Consider the following 23,161-nt stretch of genomic DNA (forward strand, 5'->3'; position numbering starts at 1 on the left):
GCTGCCACAGCTGCATTCACCAGCTGTGAGCCAGGCATCTGGTGCTCCTTGGTTAGCTGAGAGGCACTCTCACTGTGGGAGCGCACTGACCACCAGGGGGCAGCTCCTGCATTGAGCATCTGCCCCCTCGTGGTCAGTGTGCATCATAGCTACTGGCCAGTCATTTGGTCGCTTAGGGTTTTATATATACAGATATCCAGGGTTTTAGTTGTACTTTGTGGGAGAACTGCTCCATCTTAGTGGAAGCAGAAATGGCAGCAATGTATTTTGATAAGTTTTCTCCACTGAATACCAGAAGAATGTGATGAACTTTGACTCACCTATCTGGGTAGGCTTTTGGTAATTTCTATAATTCTCATTTGCATCTAACATCATGTATTAATGAGATTAATGGATGAGTGGTAGAGTTTTTTTCATTGAAGTAACCTTTTGCTAAGCTTATTTGGCATTTATTAGAATGACAGGGATATTTGTCACTTACCATTCAGATGTTTCTTGAGACCCTATTGCACTAAGTCTGATGTTGGCCTAGATGTTTATGGCATTTATTTCTGGACCCTCAGTTCTATTCTATTGTCTGTGTGCCAGTACTACATGCTCAACATCATTAATCATTAGAAATCGAAATCAAAACCACAAAAGATGCCCTCAGGGAGCTTATGTTATACTAGAGGCCCGGTGCACGAAATTCGTGCACCGGTGGGGGGTGTCCCTCAGCTTGGCCTGTACTGTCTCCAATCTGGGACCCCTTGAGGGATATCCGACTGCCGGTTTAGGCCTGATCGCTAAACCAGCAGTCGGACATCCCTCTCACAATCCGGGACTGCTGGCTCCTAACTGCTCGCCTGCCTGCCTGCCTGATTGCCCCTAACCGCTTCTGCCTGCCAACCTGATCGCCCCCTAACTGCTCCCCTGCTGGCCTGATTGCTGCATGACTGCTCCCCTGTCAGCCCGATCGCCCCCAACTGCCCTCCCCAGTCGGCCATCTTGTGACGACGTGAGGGCATCGCACGAGGGCTCGAGGACCACCTAGGCTTTTATTTAGTATAGATGTTTTATTTACTATTGTGGACCGAATGTTTCCCACCCCCACAAAGTTCAAATGTTGAAATCCTATTCTTATCCAGTGTGATGGTATTTAGGAGGTGAGGCTTTGGGAAGTAATTAGGTCACGAAGGTGGCGACCTCTGGATGGGATTAGTGCCCTTATGAGAAGAGAGGGAGAGAGCTTGCTCTGGCTCTCTGTTCTCTGCCTTCTAAGGGAATGAGAAGATGGCCATCTGCCAGCCAGGAGGACTCTGATCTGCTGATGCCTTGATCTCGACTTCTAACCTCTAGTACTGCGAAATAAACGTCTGTTGTTTAAGCCACCCAGCCTGTGTTCTGTTGTAGTAGCTGGAACTGGCTAAGACATCTATATTATCTCATTTGATCTTCTCTACTAGGCGGTCAGCATTTATCTCACAGATGAGGAGACACACCTAAGGAGATGAAGAAATGTATTCAAGGTGATTCAACTGTATGTTGTGTACTGGAAGGTAGTGGCACAGCTGATGGCTTCTTGGAGTGTTTTCCACACCAGTGATGACAGGATTTGTGTGTTGGCCAAATGTTAATGAAATTGATTTGCCCATTTACTGGGTCTTCCCTTAGTACATATAGGACTTGGGAGTTTGCTCTCCTCATTGAAGGCATTGTGAGACCTCTGTGGTCAGTTGCATCTAACATAGTAAAGTCAACTTCGTGGCTGGCTGTGTCTACCCATAGCTATGTAGTAGTGATTTCCTTTCATTCTAAAGTCCTGATTTGCACATTCATCCAGAGTTAGAGTTTGAGATGGTGCTTTCTGGCTTCGTGAGATGCCATTTTTTATCTGACTGTCTAGCTTCTTCCTCCCAAGTTTTTCATTTAGCACCTAACCTTAGAGGACACTAGAGCAGCAGGAGCAAAATTAAATTAGGAGTAAACGGACATGGGCTTCCACGTGGGGCTTAGCCAGTCTGTGAGAACCGTAAGAACCACAGTCACGCAGTTTCTCCAAGCCTCAGTTTCCTCATCAGCAAAATGAGGGTAACACCTGCACTGCTTGCCTTCTCTTACAGAGTTGTAATAAGCATCAAGGAGCATATGGCAGGATTTTACAAATTAAAATACTACTATGTAGAATGGTGGTTGTTAGTGCCCTTAGAATTCTGAAATTATACTCATCAATAACTTGAGTTTTAGAGTTCTTTGACAATAAGAAGTTGTTTTGAATAAGAGGGGTCATCTGAGAGTATAATGCTGCTTTAATAAGAAACAAAACTTGCCTGGTCGGCCTGGCTCAGTGGTTGAGCATAGACCTATAAACCAGGAGGGCATGGTTCAATTCCTGGCAGGGCACATGCCTGGGTTGTGGGCTCAGTCCCCACTGTGGGGTATGCAGGAGGCAGCTCATCAATGATTCTCTTTTATCTTGATGTTTCTATCTCTCTCCCTCTCCCTTCTCTGAAATCAATAAAAATATTTTTTTAAAAAAAGAAAACTTGCTTTAATGAGTTGTTTGGAATTGTTTTCTTAGAATAACTGAGTGAGTAGAAAAAAAAAATATCTGAGATCCTGTGTTATGTTCTAACCCATGATGAAAACTAACCCGCATCATTGTACCACCAGTAGCAAGGTTGAGTTGCTTTGGAATTTCTCTGTGACTGTTAGTGTATAAGACAATGTGACCCAAAGGGATCATCCTGATTCTTTTGGAATCAGGTGGGATTCAAGTTACATGACTAAATTATGTAAAGTATCCAAGAACTAACATCAGTGTGCACAGAATAGATTTTATTTATCATGACAATACAATTGGTCCTTGAGCAGTACGGGGGTTAGGGATGCTGGCCTTCTGCACAGTTGAAAATCTGAGTATAACTTCAGATTCCCCAAAAACTTAGCTACTAATAGCCTGCTATTGACCAGAAGGCTTACCGATAATATAAACAGTTGATTAACATATTTTGTATGTTATATGTATTATATACTGCAGGCGTCCTCAAACTACAGCCCGCGGGCCACATGTGGGTATTTTTGCCATTTTGTTTTTTTACTTCAAAATAAGATATGTGCAGTGTGCATAGGAATTTGTTCATAGTTTTTTTTTTAAACTATAGTCCAGCCCTCCAACGGTCTGAGGGACAGTGAACTGGCCTCCTGTTTAAAAAGTTTGAGGACCCCTGATATACTGTATTGAAATAAAATAAGCTAGAGAAAATAATGTTATTACGAACAGCATAAGGAAGAGAAAATAGAGTGTTTATTGAAAAAAATCCACGTGTAAATGGATCCACAGTTTAAACCTGTTGTTCAAGAGTTAACAGTATAGCCTTAAGTAGAGGTCAGTAGTGCCTAAACAGCATTACTCTAGGAATTGGCAGACCTGTATGGAAAAGACTCCCTTAGAGGATGACTAAGGTTAATTCTTTTGACAATAATTGTGATGCAAAGCCAATCTTGAACAGGAAGGAGGAACTAGTCTCTGTGGTGCCAGCCAGTCTCCATGAGATTAGGATGGGCAAGAGCTAGTGAAGATTCTGCCTTGTATTTGTCTGACTGCTTTTTCTCTCTGAGAATTTCTTTAAAAATTACTTGATTTTTTAAAAAGGATGAATTTAAAGGTATGCAAATACTATATCTTATATAACTACATGATTATCTCATCCGCAAAGAGCATTTGACAAAATTCAATTCTATTTCTGGTAAAATCTTTATGCAAACTAAGAATAGAAAGGGACTTCCTCATCTGATAAAGGCCATCTATGAAAAACCCATAGCTTGCCCTGGCGGGTATGCTCAGTGGTTAGAGCACCCACCCTCGAACCAAAGGGTGGTGGGTTCAGTTTCCAGGAAAGGGCATGTATGTGGGTTGTAGGTTTTATCCCTGGCCCCGAGAGGGGCCACATGCAGGAAGCAACCAGTTGATGTGTCTCTTTTGTATCGATGTTGTTCTCCCTCTCCCTCTCTAAAAATCATTGGAACCCTAGCCAGTTTGGCTCAGTGAATAGAACATCGGCCTGCAGACTGAAGGGTCCTGGGTTCGATTCCAGTCAAGGACACGTGCCTGGGTTGAGGCTCAATTCCCAGTAGGGGGTGTGCAGAAGGCAGGTGGTCAATGATTCTCTCTCATCACTGATGTTTCTGTCTCTCTCCCTCTCCCTTCTCTCTGAAATCAATAAAAATATATTAAAAAACAAACAAACAAACAAACCTACAGCTAATATCACACTTCATGGTGAGAGACTGAAAGCTTTCCCCTGAGATCAGGAACGAGATGCGATGTCTTCTCCCTCCTTCTGGTTGGCACTGTGCTGGAGATTCTGGATAGTGCTGCAACTTAAAAAAAGAGAGAGAGAGAGATCCAGTATGGAAAGAAAGAAGTAAAACAGTCCTAATTTGCAGGTAGCATGATTATTTATGTAGAAAAATATGATGAAATCTACAAAAGTGCAATTAGGACGAATAAATCAGTTTAGCAAGTTTGCAAATTATAAGGTCAATAAAACAAAAATCAATTGAATTTCTATATACTAGCAATGAACGGTTAGAAATTGCATCAAATTAAGTGAAACGGGTAAATCTAAAATGTTCAAAACTTGTACACTGAAAAATATAAAACATTACTGAGAAAAATTAAAGACCTAAATGAGTGGAGGAAGATGCTGCTGTGTTCATGGGTCAAAAGACTCAATATTGTTAAGATATCATTTCTCCTCAAATTGAGAATATAGAATTGAGACCCCTTCCCTGCAATCAAAATTTCAGCAGGCTTTTTTGTAGCAATTGACAGGCTGATTCTAAAATTCATATGGAAATGTAAAGAACCTAAAATAGGCAAAACATCTGAAAAGGAACAAAGTTGAAGATCTAACACTATCTGAATTTAAGGTGTCTTATAAAGCTCAAGCAATCATGAGTATGTACTATTGGGATAAAATCAGAAAACAGACCCATATCCTATCTAATAAAGAGGGAATATGTTAATTGACCCTCACACTGTCACAAAGATGGTGGCACCCACAACCAATAAGGAGCGAATATGCTAATTGACTGCCCTGCCCTCAAAGATGGCGGCACCCACAGCCAATAAGGAGGGAATATGCTAATTGACTGTCCCACCCTCAAAGATGGCAGCACCCATAGCCACAAGATGGCGGCGCCCAATCCCCTCAGCCCCGCCGGGGCGCCTGCCTCCAGAGTCCCCCAGTCCCCTCAGCCCCCAGCCGCCCAGGGCCAGCCTGAGGTGCAGGCAAGCCTCGGATGGTGGCTGCCCAGCCGCCCAGGACCCGCCCAAGACACAGGCAAGCCTTGGATGGCGGCTGCCCAGTCGCCTAGGGCCGCCTGAGGCTCAGGTAACCAGGGCCGGCTGAGGCTTGCGCTGCTGGCAGTGGCAGCAGCAGAGGTGTGATAGGGGTGTTGCCTTCCCCTGATCGCCAGGTCCCCTCCTGCCCCTGAGGGCTCCTGGACGGTGAGAGGGGGCAGGCCGGGCTGAGGGACACCCCCCTCCATGCATGAATTTTCATGCACTGGGCCTCTAGTATATCTATAATACTGATTTTCAACAGATGTGCAAAAGCAATTCAGTGGAGAAAGAAGAGTCTTGAACAAATGGTGTTGGGATAATTGGATGTTCATGTGTAAAATAAAATGAATCTTGAATGATATCTCATATAACTTACAGAAATTAACTAAAAGTGGATCATAAACCTAAATGTAAAATCTAAAACTGTAAAAGTTTAGAGGAAAACATAGAAGAAAATCTTTGTAGAAGAAAGTCCTTTGTAAACCAAGGACTACGTGATCTTGGTTTAGGCAAAGATTTCATAAATATGACACCAATAGCACAATTCATAAGAAAAAATTGTTAAATTTGGTGTTGTCAAAACTAAGAGTTATTCTCCAGAAGACATTTGGAGAATGACAGGAGAAGGCCCAGATTGGAAGAAAATATTTGTAAAGCATATATCTGATAAAGGTTTTATATTCAGGACATATTAAGAAACTGGCAAAAGATTAAACAGATCCTTGACCAAAGAATATACATGGATGGCAATTAAGCACATGAAAAAATGGTCAACACCATTTGTCTTGAGGGAAATCCAAATTGGAACCACAATGAAGTACCACTACAGACCATTAGAATGAATAATTTTACAATGAGTGACCACACCAAGTGCTGGCGAGAATGGGAAGGAATGGGAGCCCTCATGGGAATGAAAGATGGAATAACCACTTTTGTTCTCTTTTGTTTTTGTTAATCCTCACCTGAGGGTATTTTGCCATTGCTTTTCAGAGAGAATAGAAGGGAGGGAGAGAGAGAGAGAGAGAGAGAGAGAGAGAGAGAGAGAGAGAGACAGAGATATCAATGTGAGAGAGACACATTGACTGGTTGCCTACTGTGGATAGGGTACATGCCCTTGACCCAAGACCCTTCAGTGCATGGGCCGACATTGTGACCACTGAGCAACACTGGCTAGGGCTGTTTTTTAACCCTTTGCACTCGCTTGCTTTTTTCTCGAGCTGCTACCGATGCTAACCGTGTAGAGTCATACTTGACATCCGAGTGCAAAAGGTTAAAGAGTTAAATATATGCCTACCATATGATCCAGCCATTCTACTCTTAGGTATTTACCCAAGAGAAAAGAAAGCATGAGTCCATACGAAGATTTATACATGAATGTTCACAGCAGTTTTGTAACCTATACAATGAACTGTTTACTCAGCAATGTAAAGGGATGGCCTGCTGACATACGCTGTAGCGTGAATGGATCTCCAAAGCGTTATGCTGAGTGGGTGAAGTGAGACAGAAGAGGACTACGTGCTCTGATTTCACGTATGAAATCTGTGGTGCCAGAAAGCAGATCACTGGTTTAATGCTGGGGGTCTTAATCCAGCATCTAGAAGGTGTTCAGGAGTCTGGAGAAGGGCTGTGTGTAAATTAATCAAGAGTCCAGAGATGAAACATAATTTTGGAAGGCATTTGGGGGCCAGAGGAGCTTGGCTAAAGAAACCAAGTTCTTCCTTGTCTCAGGACCCCTTGCTTTTTATTAACACAAATAAAGAGGTATATCTACCTAAAGCAAGGTAGATACACTTATCAAAGGCCAGGGTTTAGTATACAGAATCCATTGTCAGGTTTGGGAGAAATTGCCTTCGGCTGTTCAGGTGTTTGGCCAGGAGGAGGCAATGACATGTAGATTGAAATGCCCTTAGCTGTCTGGCAGCAAGCAATCATTTATGCATCCTTTTCAGGTTTGGGGAAATGCCCTTAGCCATTTCCAGATGATTCAGCCCTGCTGGACATACTGGAATTGGCTTCTGGCACTGGTTGCCTGGTGCTTGAAAGAGAAATTAAAAAGGGCATAAGGAAACATTTGTCATGATAAATACTTTCATTGTCTTGGTTATGCTAATGTTTATATGGGTATCTACATGCATCAGAGTTTATGAAATTACTAAGAAGCCTGATGCACGAAGATTCATGCCAGAATGGGCCTTCCTTTCCCTGACTGCTGGCACCGCTCTGGCCAATCTGCCTTTCCGCTCCGGCCCGGAGCCGCTTTTCCACCTTCCCATGCTGCCCAGAGGCCCGGAGCGGCCGGGGGTGGTGTGGAACGCCTGCATTGTCGCCATGGTGACGACACAAGTGCCCTGCCCCCAGCTGCTCTGTGCCTGCATATGCAAATTAACCTGCCATCTTTGTTGGGTTCATTTGCATGCTCACTCCTGATTGGCTGGTGGGCATTGTGAAGGTACGGTCAATTAGCATGTTACTCTTTTAATAGGTAGATATAGTTTAAATATGTACAGTTAATTGTATATTGATTACACCTTAATAAAACTTAAAAATTGATGCTTAATACTTTGAGGTTTTAAAAAATACATATTTTTATTGATTTCAGAGAGGAAAGGAGAGAGAGAGAGAGATAGAAACATCAATGATGAGAGAGAATCATTGATCAGCTGCCTCCTGCATGCCCCTGACTGGGGATTGAGCCCAAAACCCAGGCATGTACCCTGACCAGGAATCGAACCATGACCTCCTGGCTCATAGGTCGATGCTGAGTCACGCCAGCTGGGCAATACTTAGAGTTTTTAATGCACTTTGTTTCATGTGGTTTGTTCTCACTATAGAGGGTTAGCAGTTACAAGGGAGGAAACAGGCTTGGAGGAAGTTATGTACCTTATGCAGGCTCACTCAGTGGGCTGAATGCAGACCAGGGCCCCGCTCTGCGCTCATTGGTGCCCATTGCCAGAAGGGCACGTTTTGTCCTGGAGTCTAAGTCTCTGAGATTATTTTATTCTCTTGTTTTTCATTAATTATTTGGGAAACTACATTTTATTTATATTCTTTTAATGTTTCTTCCATTGATGTTAACAGAAGACAGGTGCTGTGTGGTTTTTTAATTGTCTCATGCTCTCCCTCAGGGCACAGTCTTTTGCTGAGCGCCTTCGACTGGGCATTGCGGTGATTCACGGAGAAGCTCAGGACGCCGAGTCCGACTTGGTGGACGGACGGCATTCCCCGCCCATGGTCAGGAGTGTGGCTGCCATCCACCCCAGCCTGGAGATCCCCAGTAAGTGTGCTGCCCCTTTTTTGCTTTTAAGGCTGACTTACTTTTTATTTTGTTGTTGTTGTTATTGTTTTGTTGTTATTCATCCTTACCTGGGAATATTTTTTCCATTGATTTTTAGAGAGTGGAAGGGAGGGAGGAAGGTGGGGAGAGAGACAGAGAGAAACATCAATGTGAGAGAGACACATCAATTGGTTGCCTTCACGCGACCAGACCAGGGCCAGGGATCGAGGCCACAACCCTTCAGTGTGTGGGCTGACACTCTAACCACTGAGCACACCAGCCCAGGCTGATTATGCAGCTCCTTGAAATAATGAAGACCATGTGGAAATAAGAGATAATCTATGGGATGTATGTGAATAAGGCAGAATATGAGAGTGTATATCCATCTTTGTGCAAGGACCAGGAAGAATTATGAAGGATGGAAATCATTATGATGGTGGTAAGATTGATGTGTGAATTGTTTTTTATTTTTAAGAAACTTGCCTCATGCTTTAATAACATTTTTTTAAAAATACTGCCTTTCAGTCTGTTGAAGAGGGAAAACTTTTCTTGTACCCTCTTTACATTCAGTACTTCGGGCCTGAATCTGTCTTAGTAAGAGAAAGGACAGCTTTCGTTTTTAAGGTGGTAAAAACAGATTTTATTTAGGAATGTTGCATTGTGGGGGAAGCCATCTTACTGTAGAACTGGGCTTCACTCTGGCTACAGCAAGGACAATGGGGGTTGATAGCCAAGAAGCAGGTTGGGGTAGGGGTCAGTGGATGGGAAATTACTGAGAGCAGGCAGCATCAAGGAAGGATAGGGGAATTCTTGCTAACCTGATCTAACAGAATTCTTGCTGCATGAAGGCCTGGTGGCGGGGGCCATGAGTTCTGGAATTCTTGCTGAAACTCAGCTGTGCGGCCTGAGGACAAAGCCCCAGGGTTAGTCCAGGTGGAGAAAGGCTGATAGGCGCTGGACCACACTTTGGTCAAGGATGTAGTCTTGTTACTATTACAGCCTTTATCACACTGAACTGAAATATTGTCTCAAAACAGTTTTTTTTATAAGGTTAATCATGTTTATTTTAATAAAATAACTGATTTATTTCCTATCACACTGGGGACAAGTCAGTGAGAATATTATTGCTTAAAATCATGAAGAATTCTCAAACTTGTGAACATACTCAGGACATGTGGCAATTTGGCATCTGGGTTACTGTCGCTAACGGGGCTCACCAGAGTGAGAGCCTGGGTTCAAATCCTGGCCCCGGCCCTAGTGAGCGAGGTGCCTTTGGGAGTTCCTTAACCTCTCTCTGTTTCACTTCCCTCGTCTTTTTTAAAACAAGTGTTTGCATGTCCCCACTAGACTGAAAGCTTTTAGAAAGTAAAGGTCATTTTGAATTTAATGTTGAATTCCTCACAAATAACACAATGCCTGGCATATAGTTGGCAGTCAATAAGTGTTTATTGAAGTGAAATTAACTTTTAGAGAAAAGACAGATTTTAGGAGGAGGTTAGAATTGGGGTTATCAGTGGCACATACCATTTTAATAGGGGAAGAAGATGAGGAGGACACAACAGGAAAACAGTGACTTTTTGGAAAGATCAGTGAGAGGTTAGGAGATGGATGGAGATGTGGTTGGTGCGAGACAGGGTCTGTCTGGGTGTGGTGCTGGCTTCTGGGGCAGGAGGGGAGAGTCAGTCTGTGCCTGGTTGTTCCTGGAAAGGGTGTATGACCAATGAGTTCTTTTGGAGGTTCTGCTTTTAGGCAAACAAGGGATTTTAGAAATTCAGATCCCTTCGGCTCAAAACACTTTCTATGCCACTATGGAGTATTTTGGACCCTTTCAGGTTCTTGCTTTGTCTAGGAGTTTGCTCACTTATCTGTAGAGAAAACTTAGAGGAGGACAGAGTGGACTGGACTAGCCGTGAAGGAGCTGTGATTGCAGCTGGGCCTGTGGGCCTTCGTTAGCTGAGGTGGAGCTAGAAGGTGTTGAAGGTGGGTTAAATCGGGGTGCCAGGACAGCCTGGGGGGCCAGAGGGCAGGCTCTGGAGACAATGGCTGGGTTTGTGTCTGGTCAAGGTGTGGCCAGGAAGTACAGCACTCTTATTACCAAAGGTCCTTAGAGGGAAGAGAGGGGTACGGTAGCAGTACTCTGCTAGAGCAGACCCGTGAGGGTTTTGGATGCCAATTAATATACTTATATTACCAATAGCTGTGCAGGCTCTCCCGCTGGAGGCAGGAGGTGCCGGGTGGGTGTCTTCTTAAGTCCAGGCCTGCATCCACATTGGAGTAAATTGCCTGGAAGAGAGGCAAGAAATAGGCAGGCCGGATTTGGGAGACCATGAAGCTAAGGCAAGTTCATGGTGGGAGGGCTTTGATCTCGCAGCCAGTGCTGGGCTGTGTCCCGAGGGAGGCTCCTGACCACGGAATGGGCTGAGTAGGAGACGGGGTGTGCTGGGAGTGTGAAGGACACCCACTCTTGATGTGAAAGCCATAATGTGAAAGACCCATTCATCAATTTTTTATTGATTGCAAGTTAAAATGATACTTCTGATACATTGGATTAAATAAAATATACGGCGAACATTAACTTCACCTGCTGCTTTGTGCTTTTGTAATGTGGCTCACATTGGTGACCTCGTGAACATCACTGCTCTGGGGCCGGGGGTTGGCAGTGGGCTTGTCCCACTCGAAAGCCTGCGCCTATCCCATCCCACTGTTGGCTTTTCCCCTTGTGATGGGGTCTAAAGAGGAGGGGGAGCTGGGGGGGAGCTGGGGCTCAGGATTTGTTCATCAAGCTTTCTGCTCATTGTGTGTGCACGTGTGCTCCAAGGCTGCTGGGTGCTCAGCCCATGGCCGGCCCTCCCTTTCAGAGCCCGAGCCTGCTCAGCGAGGGGCTGGTGCAAGGGCCCATTGGCCCGCTGCTGGGATGAGCCGTTTCCCTGAGCACCAAGGAAGCACGGTGCTCTTGGGGGTTTTGCAGGCTGCGTTCAGGAACATGTCCGCAGTATTTGGGGAAGTGTGGCCTTAGCTAGTTATTTCTGGACTACAGACACGGAGCTGCCATTTCCCAGCTGAACACGAAGGGACAGGACTGGCTGATCACTGAGTTCTGTCTAGCATTCCTTTATCTGCTTAATTTGCCCTTTATGTTTTATTGATGATTTTAATTATAATGTTTCTGTGTTGTTTACGTTTTGACTCAAGTAGTGATCACTAGAGGACTTTGGGAGGAATATACCAGAGTTTTAATTTCACAGATTTTTTTTTTAATTGAATTTTTTGAGGTGTTAATTCACAGATCTTAAATGTTGATTTTTTTTTGCACATTTGATGGCTTAATACCCTATGTATAATGCTTGTTTAAGTTAATAGTAAATAGAGATATTAAGGTAAAAGAAGGCATTAGTCCTATGGCATATATTTTGAGACTTTAATTATATTGAAAGATTTTTATATTTAGCATTAGATTAAAAAATTATTTTGTGTCCTTTGATTCTTACAGATTAAAAAGTCTAACCAGTGCTTAATTCACTAAATTAGAACAGTTTTTAAATTATATTTAAAAATATATATATTAAATTCTTTATTGTTTAAAGTATTACATATGACTCCTTTTCCCCCATTAACCTCTCCCCGCTCATTCCCCCACCCCCACCCTGCACATGCCCTCACCCCCCTAGTGACTGTGTCAATGGGTCATGCTTATATGCACGCATACAAGTCCTTTGGTTGATTTCCTCCACTCCCACTTTCCCCCTCTGACCCCCCCACTTCCCTCCCCCACCCCACACCTCTTCCCCCTGAGGTTGGGTGGTCTGTTCGATGCTTCTATGTCTCTGGATCCATTTTAGTTCATCAGTTTATGTTGATCATTATATTTCACAATGAGTGAGATCATGTGGTATTTATCTTTCTCCAACTGGCTTATTTCACTTAGCATAATGCTCTCCAATGTGAAAGCCATCTATGCTGTTGCAAATGGTAAGAGTTCCTTCTTTTTACAGCAGCGTAGTATTCCATGGTGTAGATGTACCACAGTTTTCAATCCACTCATCTGCTGATGGGACTTAGGCTGTTTCCAAATCTTAGCTATTGCAAATTGTACTATGAACATAGGGGTGCATACATCCTTTCTGATTGGTGTTTCTGGTTTCTTGTGATGTATTCCTAGAAGTGGGATTACTGGGCCGAATGAGAGATCCATTTTTAACTTTTTGAGGAAACTCCATACTGTTTTCCACAGTGGCTGCACCAGTCTGCATTCCCACCAGCAGTGCATGAGGGTTCCTTTTTCTCCACATCCTCACCAGCACTTGTCATTTGTTGATAATAGCCATTCTGACAGGTGTGAGATGGTACGTCATTGTCATTTTTGTTTGCATTTCTCGGATGATTAGTGACATGCAAAAAAATGAAACTAGACCACCAACTTAACACCATTCACAAAAATAAACTCAAAATGGATAAAGGACTTAAATGTAAGACGGGAAACCATAAAAATCTTAGAAGAATCCATAGGCAGCAAAATATCAGAGATGTCGTACCAATATTTTTACTGATACATCTCCTAGGACAGTGGAAACTAAGGAGAAAATAAACAAATGGGAATACATCAAAATAAAAAGCTTCTGCACAGCAAAAGAAACCATCAACAAAACAACAAGAAAGCCCACTGCATGGGAGAACATATTTGCCAATGTAATATCTGATAAGGGTTTAATCTCCAAAATTTATAGGGAACTCATACAACTTAACAAAAGGAAGATAAACAATCCAATTAAAAATATTTTTATTGATTTCAGAGGAAGGGAGAAGGAGAGAGAGATAGAAACATCAATGAGAGAGAATCACTGCCTCCTGCATACCCCCTACTAGGGATTGAGCTCACAACCCCAGCATATGCCCTGACCAGGAATCTAACTTTGACCTCCTGATTCATAGGTCAGTCTTATGGGTGTGGCTTAGACTACTGAAGTGGGATATAACTGGGTATGTATGTTTTCTCCTGGTCTTTGCCAATATAATGTTGCAGTTAAGTTATGTAGCATAAATAACCTTTTTTCATACTTTGCCTTATCTATCTATCTAAAAGCCAAAGCGACCTGGCCTGGTCGCCCCCACTGCCCTCCCCTGCAGGCCTGGTCGCCCCCAACTGCCCTCCCCTGCAGGCCTGGGTCCCCCCCAACTGCCCTCCCCAGCTGGACTAGTCCCCCCACAACTGTCTTCCCTTGCAGTCCTGGTCCTCCCCCTCCCCCAACTGTCCTCCCCTGCAGGCCTGGTCATCCTCAACTGCCCTCCCCTGCTGGCCATCTTGTGGTGGCCATCTTGTGTCCACATGGGGGTGGCCATCTTTGACCACATGGGGGCAGCCATCTTGTGTGTTGGAGTGACAGTCAACTTGCATATTACCCTTTTATTAGGTATGATTTGTTGCTTATCTTTTGGTGTCATATCTAAGAATCCATTGCCAAATTCAAGGTCATGATGATTTACTCCCAGGTTTTCTACTTAGAGTTTTATAGTTTTAGCTCTTTGAGTTGATTTTTGTATATGGTATGAGATAGGGGTCCAGCTTCATTCTTTTGCATGTAGAACTCAATTTTTTAAGCACCATTTGTTGAAAATACTTTTCTTTCCCCACTGAATGTTCCTGACTCCCTTGTGAAAAATCATTTCTAAGTGTCTATTGATGGATGAATGGATAAAGAAAATGTGTATATTATTAAGCCATGAAAAAGAAGGAAATCCTGCCATTTGTGACCACATGAAAGGACCTTGAGTGTATTATCCTAAGTGAAAAGGACCTTGAGTGTATTATCCTAAGTTCATTTCTTGGTATTTTATTCTCTTTGTTACTTTTTAAATGGAGTTGGTTTTTTAATTTCCACTTCAGATTGTTCGTTACTAGTATGTATAAACAATTGAATTTTGTGTATTGATCTTGTATCTTACAACTTTAGTGAATTTGTGTATTAGCTTTAGTAGTTTTTTTGTAGAATCTTTCTTATTTTCTACTAGAGGCCTGGTGCATGAAATTCGTGCACTGGTGGGTGTGGGTGTGGGGTCCCTCAGCCCGGCCTGTGCCCTCTCGCAGTCTGGGACCCCTCACTCCTTACCACCCGCCACCACCACTGTGCTTGCCAGCATGAGCCCGGCTTCTGGCTGAGTGGCACTCCCCTTGTGGGAGCACACTGACCACCAGGGGGCAGCTTCTGCATTGAGCACCAGCCCCCTGGTGGTTAGTGCGCCTCATAGCAACTGGTTGTTCTGGTCATTCTGCTGTAACAGTCACTTAGGCTTTTATTATATAGACTAGAGGCCCAGTGCATGAAATTCATGCACGGGGGGGCGGGTGTGTGTGTCCCTCAGCCCAGCCTGCACCCTCTTCAATCTGGGACATCCCTCTCACAATCCAGGACTGCTGACTCCCAACTGCTTGCCTGCCTGCCTTCCTGATTGCCCCTAACCGCTTCTGCCTGCCAGCCTGATCACCTCCTAACCACTCCCCTGCCAGCCTGATTGATGCATAATTGCTCCCCTGCCAGCCTGTTTGCCCTAACTTCCCTCCCCTGCAGGCCTGGTCACCCCTAACTGCCCTCCCTGCAGGCCTGGTTGCCCCCAACTTCCCTTCCTCTGCCGGCCTGGTCACCCCTAACTGCCCTCCCCTGCAGGCTTGATTGCCCCCAACTGCCCTCCCTTGCAGGCCTGGTCCCTCCCAACTGCCCTCCCCTGCTGGCCTGATCGCCCATAACTGCCTTCCCCTGTTGGCCATCTTGTGGCGGCCATCTTGTGTCCACATGGGGGCAGCCATCTTTGACCACATGGTGGCGGCCATCTTGTGTGTTGGAGTGATGGTCAATTTGCATAGTACTCTTTTATTAGATAGGAGGATTTGTAGGATCATGTCATCTGCTAATAGATATAGAGAGAAATTTACATCTTCCTATCCATCTGGATGATTTTTTTTTTTCTTTTCTTGTGGAATTGCCCTAGCTAGCACAGCCAGTCCAGTGTTGATTAGCAGTGGGGAAAATGGGCATCCTTGTCCTATTCCTGATCTTAGGGGAAAGTTTTTAGTCTTTGACTAACTAACTATATGATGTTAGCTGAGGTTTTCATGTTTACTCTTTATCATGAGGAAGTTCCTGGGTCTTTTTATCATGAGACATTGACTTTTTAAAGGCTTTGGCTTTTAATATAGAAACTTTTGTGCATGTGTTTCATTCTGACCAGTGCTGATTCCTAAAGAAAAGCCCCCAATCACAGTTGTTGGTGATGTGGGAGGAAGGATCGCCATTATTGTGGTATGTAAACCTCTTTTATTATTAATTATTTTATTTACCATTGTTATTTTGTTAACTTACTTGTTAATTGTGTGGGGTTAGTGGTATGTCCAGGTAAGTCTGATTTGAGTTGGTGCCTTGCACTAAATGTTTATGTTGGTCCAAAAATAGAAAATTGTTACCATTAGTTTATTAAGAAATTGCTAATTACTTTGTTAACTAAATAGCTGTTTATCATAATATGAAAAATTATTTTGTGATCAAAATAGGATACAAAATGGATTATAACTGTTTAAGACACACATCCTTTCACACTGCACAAAACCAGTGCACAGAAGAGCATTTAATACCTGTATTATAGTTTAAATAATAAAATTAACACATGGGTACTCACTGCTCAGCTTGGAGCAAGAACACTGGCGAGTTCCCTTCAGCACCCCGGGGCTTTCCCTGGCCTCTCTCCTCTCTTCCCACCAGAGCTGGTCACTGCCCTGAACCCGTCATCCATGCCCTTACTTAGCCTTACGTCCTGCCATGAGTGCTCGTGCCCCTATCCGCATTAAATGAAACAACACTATGTTGTTTTGTTTTGCGTGGTTTTGCTATTTATATAATGAAGTTTATACTTGGTGGCATTTTGTTCTCACTGCTTTGAGAGTTCTTTGGGTGGTACATGATTCTTTTTCACTGTATTGTGTTCCATGGTATGATTATCACACAACTTATTTATCTGTTTTCTGGGCATTGGATACACAGTTTTTCTATTTCCCAATAATAGTGCTTTGCACATTTTCACCTTGTTTTCTGGTGCATGCACACAAGACTTCTAGGTGCCTGCGAGCGGAGATGTGCAGTTTGGAAGTACACACATTCCCAGCCTGCTAGGTGGTGCCACCTCGTTCCCAAAAAGGTTGCCCTGTTTCCCAAGCCTTCATAGTAGGCCCCATATTCTCCCGGCACTTGTAATTTTGTTAGAAAATCTCTGATGTCACCCTATAGGGTAATAGCTGTCTGTTAATTTACAAAATCTGAAGTAGCAAGATGTAATAGCAAGGTGTAATAACAAAATCTGTAGCACTTTCCCCCCCTTTCTACTGTAACTGCATTTAAAAAATTTTTTTAAACTTTTTATTTTGAAGTAATTATAGACTCCTAGGAAGTAGCAAAAAAAATACAGGGGGGTCTTGCATACTTTTTACCCAGTTCCCTCATTCTTGCTCAACTGTAGTATAGTAACATAGTCTAGAAATTCATATGGCCACTTTCCTTTGAGCTGATTCAAATAGCACCAGTGTTGTGTGTGTGGATGTATGCAGTCTTATCGCACGTGTAGCTGTGTGTGACCACCACTGCAATCAGGATTCGGAACTATTCCACCACAAAGCTCTCTTTTGCTGCCCCTTTATAGCCACACCCACCTCCTCCTCATCTCACCTCTAACTTTTTTTTTTCTTGGTTAATCCTCATCTGAGGATATTTTTCCATTAATCTTTTAGAGAGAGTAGAAGAGAGAGGGAAAGACAGTGAGAAACATCCATCGGTTGCCTCCTGCACACGCTCCAACCAGAGCTTGGGGAGGAGCCTGCCACCGAGGTATGTGCCCTTGACTGGAATCGAACCTGGGACCCTTTGGTCCACAGGCCGGCGCTCTATCCACTGAGCCTAACTGGCTAGGGCACCCCCTAATTCTTGTAGTCACTAGTCTATCCTCTGTCTCTGTAATTGTGATTTCAGGAAAGTCTCATAAATGGAATATACAACCTGGAGGTCCACCCAGGTTGTATATTAACAGGTGTACCGGTTAATAATGCGGATTTTGTAATCAAAGAAAACAAGATACTGTCAAGAGAAACATCAAAAGTGCTTTATTCAACGTAATGTCCATCACTAGCTACACATTTCCCCCATCTTTCAGGTAATTTGTGGATACCGTCCCAATAGAACTTTTCTTGTTTTGAGGCAAACCATTCAGAGACCCAATTTTCCACTTCTTCATACGTTTTGAAGTGCTGCTCAGAAAGTGCGTGTGCCATCGATCAGAGCAAGTGGTAATCTGAAGGAGCAAGGTCTGGTGAATATGGCTGGTGGGGTAATACTTCCCAGGCAAGATCTTTTAACATGCCTTTAACTGGTTCTGAAGTGTGTGATGGTGCGTTATCATGAAGCAAAATTACTTTGCCATGTCTTCTGGAACATTCTGGTCGTTTTACTACCAAAGCGTGATTCAAATTGATTATTTGTTGTCGGTAGCAATCAGTATTAACGGTTTCACCTGTTGATGTTGATGGTTGACCTGGATCAACCCATGATTTTGTGTGTTTGGGATTCTCAAAATAAAGCCACTTTTCATTGCCAGTCACAATTCGATGCAAAAAAGACTTTCTTTCGTGCTGTTGAAGCAACATTTTACTGATGACTTTTCGGTTTCCCATTTGTCTTTCGTTCAGTTGATGTGGCACCCATTTTCCTTCCTTTAAAATCTTTCCCATTGCTTGTAAACGATCAGAAATTGTTTGCTGAGCAACGTTTAATCTTTCTCCAAGTTGTTTTTGAGTCTGGCACGCATCTTCATCCAATAATGCTTGTAATTGTTGGTCTTCAAACTTTTTCGGTTGACCTGGACATTCTTTGTCTTTCACATGGAAATCATCATTTTTAAAGCATTTAAACCAGCGTTCACAAATATCTTGAGATGGAGCATGTTCACCATAAGCTTCCCGAAGTATACGATAATTTTCAGCAGCACTTTTCTTCAAAATAAAGTAATGAATTACAACTTCCCACAAATGCTCTTTTTTGGCACGAAATTCGACATTTTTAAACGTAAAAATATCTATGATGTTAACACCTTCAGCAAATTTGACATATGAAGTTTTGAAGCTTGCTTTCAATACAACAAACTAGCATACATATCAAATTGCATATATATCAACATATATGTAACTCCATCTTGAAAAAAAGCCTTGTTATTAATCGGTACACGTGTTAACAGTCCATCCTTACAGCTGAGCAGCGCTCCAGCCTGGAGGCCCCGCAGTGTGTCCGGCCTCAACCGTGAGGGCCACGCGGGCAGTCCCCAGTTCTGCTGTTAGAGATAAAGCTGCTCTGCACACTGTGTGTGAACAGTTTATTTTCCTGGGATAAAGGACCAAAAGCGCAGTTGTTAGGCTTCTTGGTAATTGCAAGTTTAGTTTTACGAGAACCTGTCAAGCTGTTTTTCAGAGTGGTGTACCATTTTACCAGTAGTGCTTTTAAAGTAATATATGTATATTTTTCCTTTGCTCATAGTAATATCCATATATATTTTAAAAGAGTTGTATGTATATACATACACACAAGGTGGGCAAAGTAGGTTTATAGTTGTTCATAGGGAAAAGAATACAATTATTAATAAATTCTAATACAAGAATAAACTCTTCCGCATACTCACAACTATCAACCTATTTTTGCCTCACTCTGTATATAAAATACATGAATATTTATTCAATCCTGGACAATGCTTGATACCCTCATGGGCTTGAAATAGCTGGTAGCCTGGGTATAACAGGAAAGACGCAGGTTTTTTCCTGTTTCTCTCCTGTGTGTCTCTGCTACTCACACAAAACACTTCTGGTCACCAGAGTGTGAGGTTTTGCCCACATTGAGCCATTCTCTGCTACAGTTTAGCTCAGATACTGTCTACCTGGAAACAGTGCAGATCCCACAGGGGAAGGGCTCAGTCCCAGGAGACTGCTGCCCCCACCACTCCGATGCTGCTCACAGGCAACAGGTTACCCCAACTTCTACACAGTTTGGCTTCAAATGGGGGTCCCGGGAGCCCCGCCTCGGTTGGGTAATTCGCTAGAGCAGCTCGCAGGCCCGGGCAGCACATTCCCCACTTCACTGACGGACGGACAGAGGATGGGGAACGGCCAGGTGAAGAGCCACAGAGGCTGAGGGCTGAGAGGGCCCGAGCTCAGGAGCGTCTGTCCCCGTGGAGCTGGGTGCGTCACCCTCCTGGTTCCTGGACCCGGAAGCTCTCTGAAGCCCTGCTCCTGGGATTTCCCGGAGCTCCCTCGTGTCGGCGTGGCCGGCCTTCACTCCATTTCCAGCCTCTCTCCTTCACTCCATTTCCAGCCTCTCCCCTGGTTTCACCTAGTCAAAGTATCTTGTAACAGTTTTACTATGTATTTAAAAAACAAAGACATTCAGCGAACGTATGTGGAGCACACGCATGGTGCGGGCACAGTCTGGGCGTGGGGATACAGAGCCGGAAGCCGGCAGGGAGGATGGAGTGGCAGAGACAGGCCGCTGTGAGTGACAGGCTGCAGGGTGGCTGCGAAGGCCGGAGGGGGTGCAGTGGGAGCGGGGCAGCGTGCGGCTGCACACGTTAAAACAGAACAGCAAACTTGTTCCCGGAAGGTTAGACCCTTTCTTTTCCGGGCTGTCTGAACCCATCGTTGTCAGCGTGCTCATGTGCATTTTGCTCCATCTGTAATTTGACAGGATGACATTATCGATGATGTTGACAGCTTTCTCGCTGCAGCAGAGACTCTGAAGGAAAGAGGGGCGTATAAGATCTTCGTGATGGCAACGCACGGCTTGTTATCTTCCGATGCCCCCCGACTAATTGAGGAATCTGCCATTGACGAGGTAACAGCCAGCGTGTGTGGGCACTCCTGCCCTGCCATTCTGGCACCTTCTGAGCTGTAGTTAGAGAGAGCGGTGAAGAAGGAGCTATTTTGTAGTTATGAATGGATTAAACACAGGTCATGTTTGTGTTTCATCGACTATAGCCTCGGTCGTTGGCCCATAGTAATAGTGGATAGTTCTGATAACTCATGAATGGAGCAGGAGTCTGTGCTGGCACTGCGGCGCTGTGCGCCCTCCCTGAGCTCCTCGCAGCCTGCAAGGTCCCAGCAGCACCCTTGGAGAGGTGAGTAATTGTGCATCAGAAAGTTCAGTGACTGACGGCCCGCAGCTTCCAGGCTGAACCATTTGGGTTCAGACCTTAGTTTGCCTGATGCCAAAGCCGTCTCTCTCCCTGTGCAGCTGCCTGCGATATGAAATTGGGAGAGGAAGCCAACAGGCGATCTTCCTAAGCCGCCTCTGGCTCCCGTGTGGCTGCAGGAAGGCTGTCCAGGTGCATAGCCCTGCTTTATGCACCTCTCTTACTCCAGAGGCCAGCCAGGAAACGGGGATTGATCGTATAAGTCACCTTTTTATTCTCTCTGAAACAGTAAAAGTGCTGTCCCCGTAGATTCCTAGCTATTGAATCTTAAATTAGTTTAACTTTTACTTTGCCAAGTCTCAAAACTTTGGTTTTTGTTAATCCTCCCCAGAGGATATTTTTCCATTGATTTATAGAGAGAGTAGAAGGGAAGGGAGCAACAGAGAGAGAGAAACATAGATGCGAGAGAGATACATCGATTGGTTGCCTCCTGCACAGGCCCTGACCAGAGCCAGGGATCGAATCTGCAATTGAGGTACATGCCCTTGGCCAGAATTGAACCCGGAACCCTTTAGTCTACAGGCCGATGCTCTATCCACTGGGCCAAACCTAGGGCCAAGTCTCACATCTTTACTCTTCACATTAGATCTTCTGAGCCTGCCCTCTGTTTATTGTCTTTGATGGGTTAAAGTACAGACCAAAGGCCAGACTTGCATGTCTCTCATCAATCCAGCCTCCTTATTTAGCTGGATTAAGAACTGAGAAGGACATTAGAGGCATTCAAAGAGGCAAATCTAACAGTACAGAGTTTACATGTTAAGTAACGTGAGAAGACTTCTGGCCCAGGGCAGCGTTCCCCCCAGCCTGTCTGTCCGCATGGCACTAGGACTGGCTCTCACGGGTGCTGCATGTGGGCCCGGTAGAACTGGCAGAGCAGAGCAAGGTGCAGAGGGGCTGCTGGAGCCCGGCTTCCCAGAGCAGAGTGTGTTCTGAGGGAAGTGTAGCCACCAGCTGAGGCCCGGGCGCGTCTGACAGTGGGAGCACCTGAGTGGAGGGCCGCCCCTGTCATCCTGACAGGTTATGATGTGCATAACCCCGTTGGGGCAAGGAACCAGTGGCTAACCTGGTTAGGAAGCAAAGGGTTTTCATTTAAACTTACACACAAAACAGAGCTGCACAGTAGTTTATACAGTTTAGAATAGTAATGGCAGGATCAACAAGTCAGGTGGGTGTTGAGAGAGGTGGAAGGAAGCTAATTTCCCTTCTTTCCGAGGAGGAGCCAGTAGGTAGTGCTTGGGGTTGATAAGTCATGCTTTGAAGTGTTTTTATTTCTTCTTTAAAATTTAAAGTAGTTCAATTAAATGCCCAGAATAGGCACCTATACACAGTCCATTGTGATTGCCAGGGGTCGGGAAGGGTAACTAGGAGTGCAGCTCAGGTCACAGGACTGCTTTCTGGAGAGATGCGGGCTCCGCTCTGAACGTTCCAAAACCACCGAATGGTGCGCTTTATGGCAGTGACTCGGGCTGTCCCCAGAAAACAGCATCATGATTTCCAGTGTTTGAGAGGAAATGGATGGGAAAAGTTGGCAGTACCTGATTTGCATGCACAAAATAAAATTATTGTCCACCCTAAAAAACAACAGGTGAATTGTATGGTATGTGAATTGTATCTCAGTAAATCTGTTATTTTAAAAAATGGTTAGAATAAATTTGGAAAACTCCTTTTCCACTGAGGGTGGTTAATTTAGTGAGAACAAGCCCACAAGGTCACCGCAGCGCACTGCAGGCTGCGCTTTGCCGGCCCGGCCCCGTGCCTTTGTTCTGTGTGAGGGTGCAGTAAATTCTGTGATTCCAGTGGGGAGGTATTTCCCCCCTTTGAGACTTATAATGGGACTTATATAACCTTTTATGTTTCCATTTTTGTTTAGTTACCAGGAAGATCAAGTGCCAAATGATTAGTCAATAATTACTTAAGGCTAGGATTTCATGTCCCCAGTGCTGGCAATGCATATGTCTGACTGTCCAGCTCTGCTGTAGCATCTCCTTCTGTATATGCTTCTTTTTTAAAAAAATTATTTATTTATTTTAAAAAATCTTTATTGTTGCGAGTATTACAGATGTCCTCCTTTTCCCCTATTGCCCCTCTCCCTGTCCCACCCCAGGCCTTCACCATCCCACTGTCTGTGTCCATAGGTAAGATCTTTGGTTAATCTCTTCCCGCACCCCCTATACCCTTCCCTCTGAGATTCATCAGTCTGTTCCATGTTTCTATGCCTCTGATTCTATTTTATTTACCAGTTTATTTTGTTCACTAGATTTCTTGTTCATTTATTTTGATTTCTTAAGCTTTTATTT

At 44.2% G+C, this 23,161-nt stretch overlaps 1 protein-coding gene across 6 annotated transcripts in view; it reads left to right on the top strand.

The window, feature by feature from the left end:
• The window catches only part of PRPSAP2 (phosphoribosyl pyrophosphate synthetase associated protein 2), a 56,561-nt gene that overhangs the window by 28,861 nt on the left and 4,539 nt on the right, over positions 1-23,161 (top strand). For 5 of the 6 annotated variants that reach the window (XM_028132187.2, XM_028132185.2, XM_054709293.1 and 2 more), the window contains 3 exons: positions 8,455-8,603; positions 15,825-15,895; positions 20,360-20,506. In XM_028132187.2, the coding sequence (XP_027987988.2) occupies positions 8,455-8,603; positions 15,825-15,895; positions 20,360-20,506 (367 nt within the window). Of the gene's footprint in view, positions 1-8,454; positions 8,604-15,824; positions 15,896-20,359; positions 20,507-20,649; positions 20,790-23,161 lie in introns of all 6 variants that reach the window. The other variant, XR_008554746.1, reaches the window with a different exon arrangement.

The sequence above is a fragment of the Eptesicus fuscus genome, chromosome 20 (assembly GCF_027574615.1).
Source record: "Eptesicus fuscus isolate TK198812 chromosome 20, DD_ASM_mEF_20220401, whole genome shotgun sequence".
NCBI lineage: Eukaryota > Metazoa > Chordata > Mammalia > Chiroptera > Vespertilionidae > Eptesicus > Eptesicus fuscus.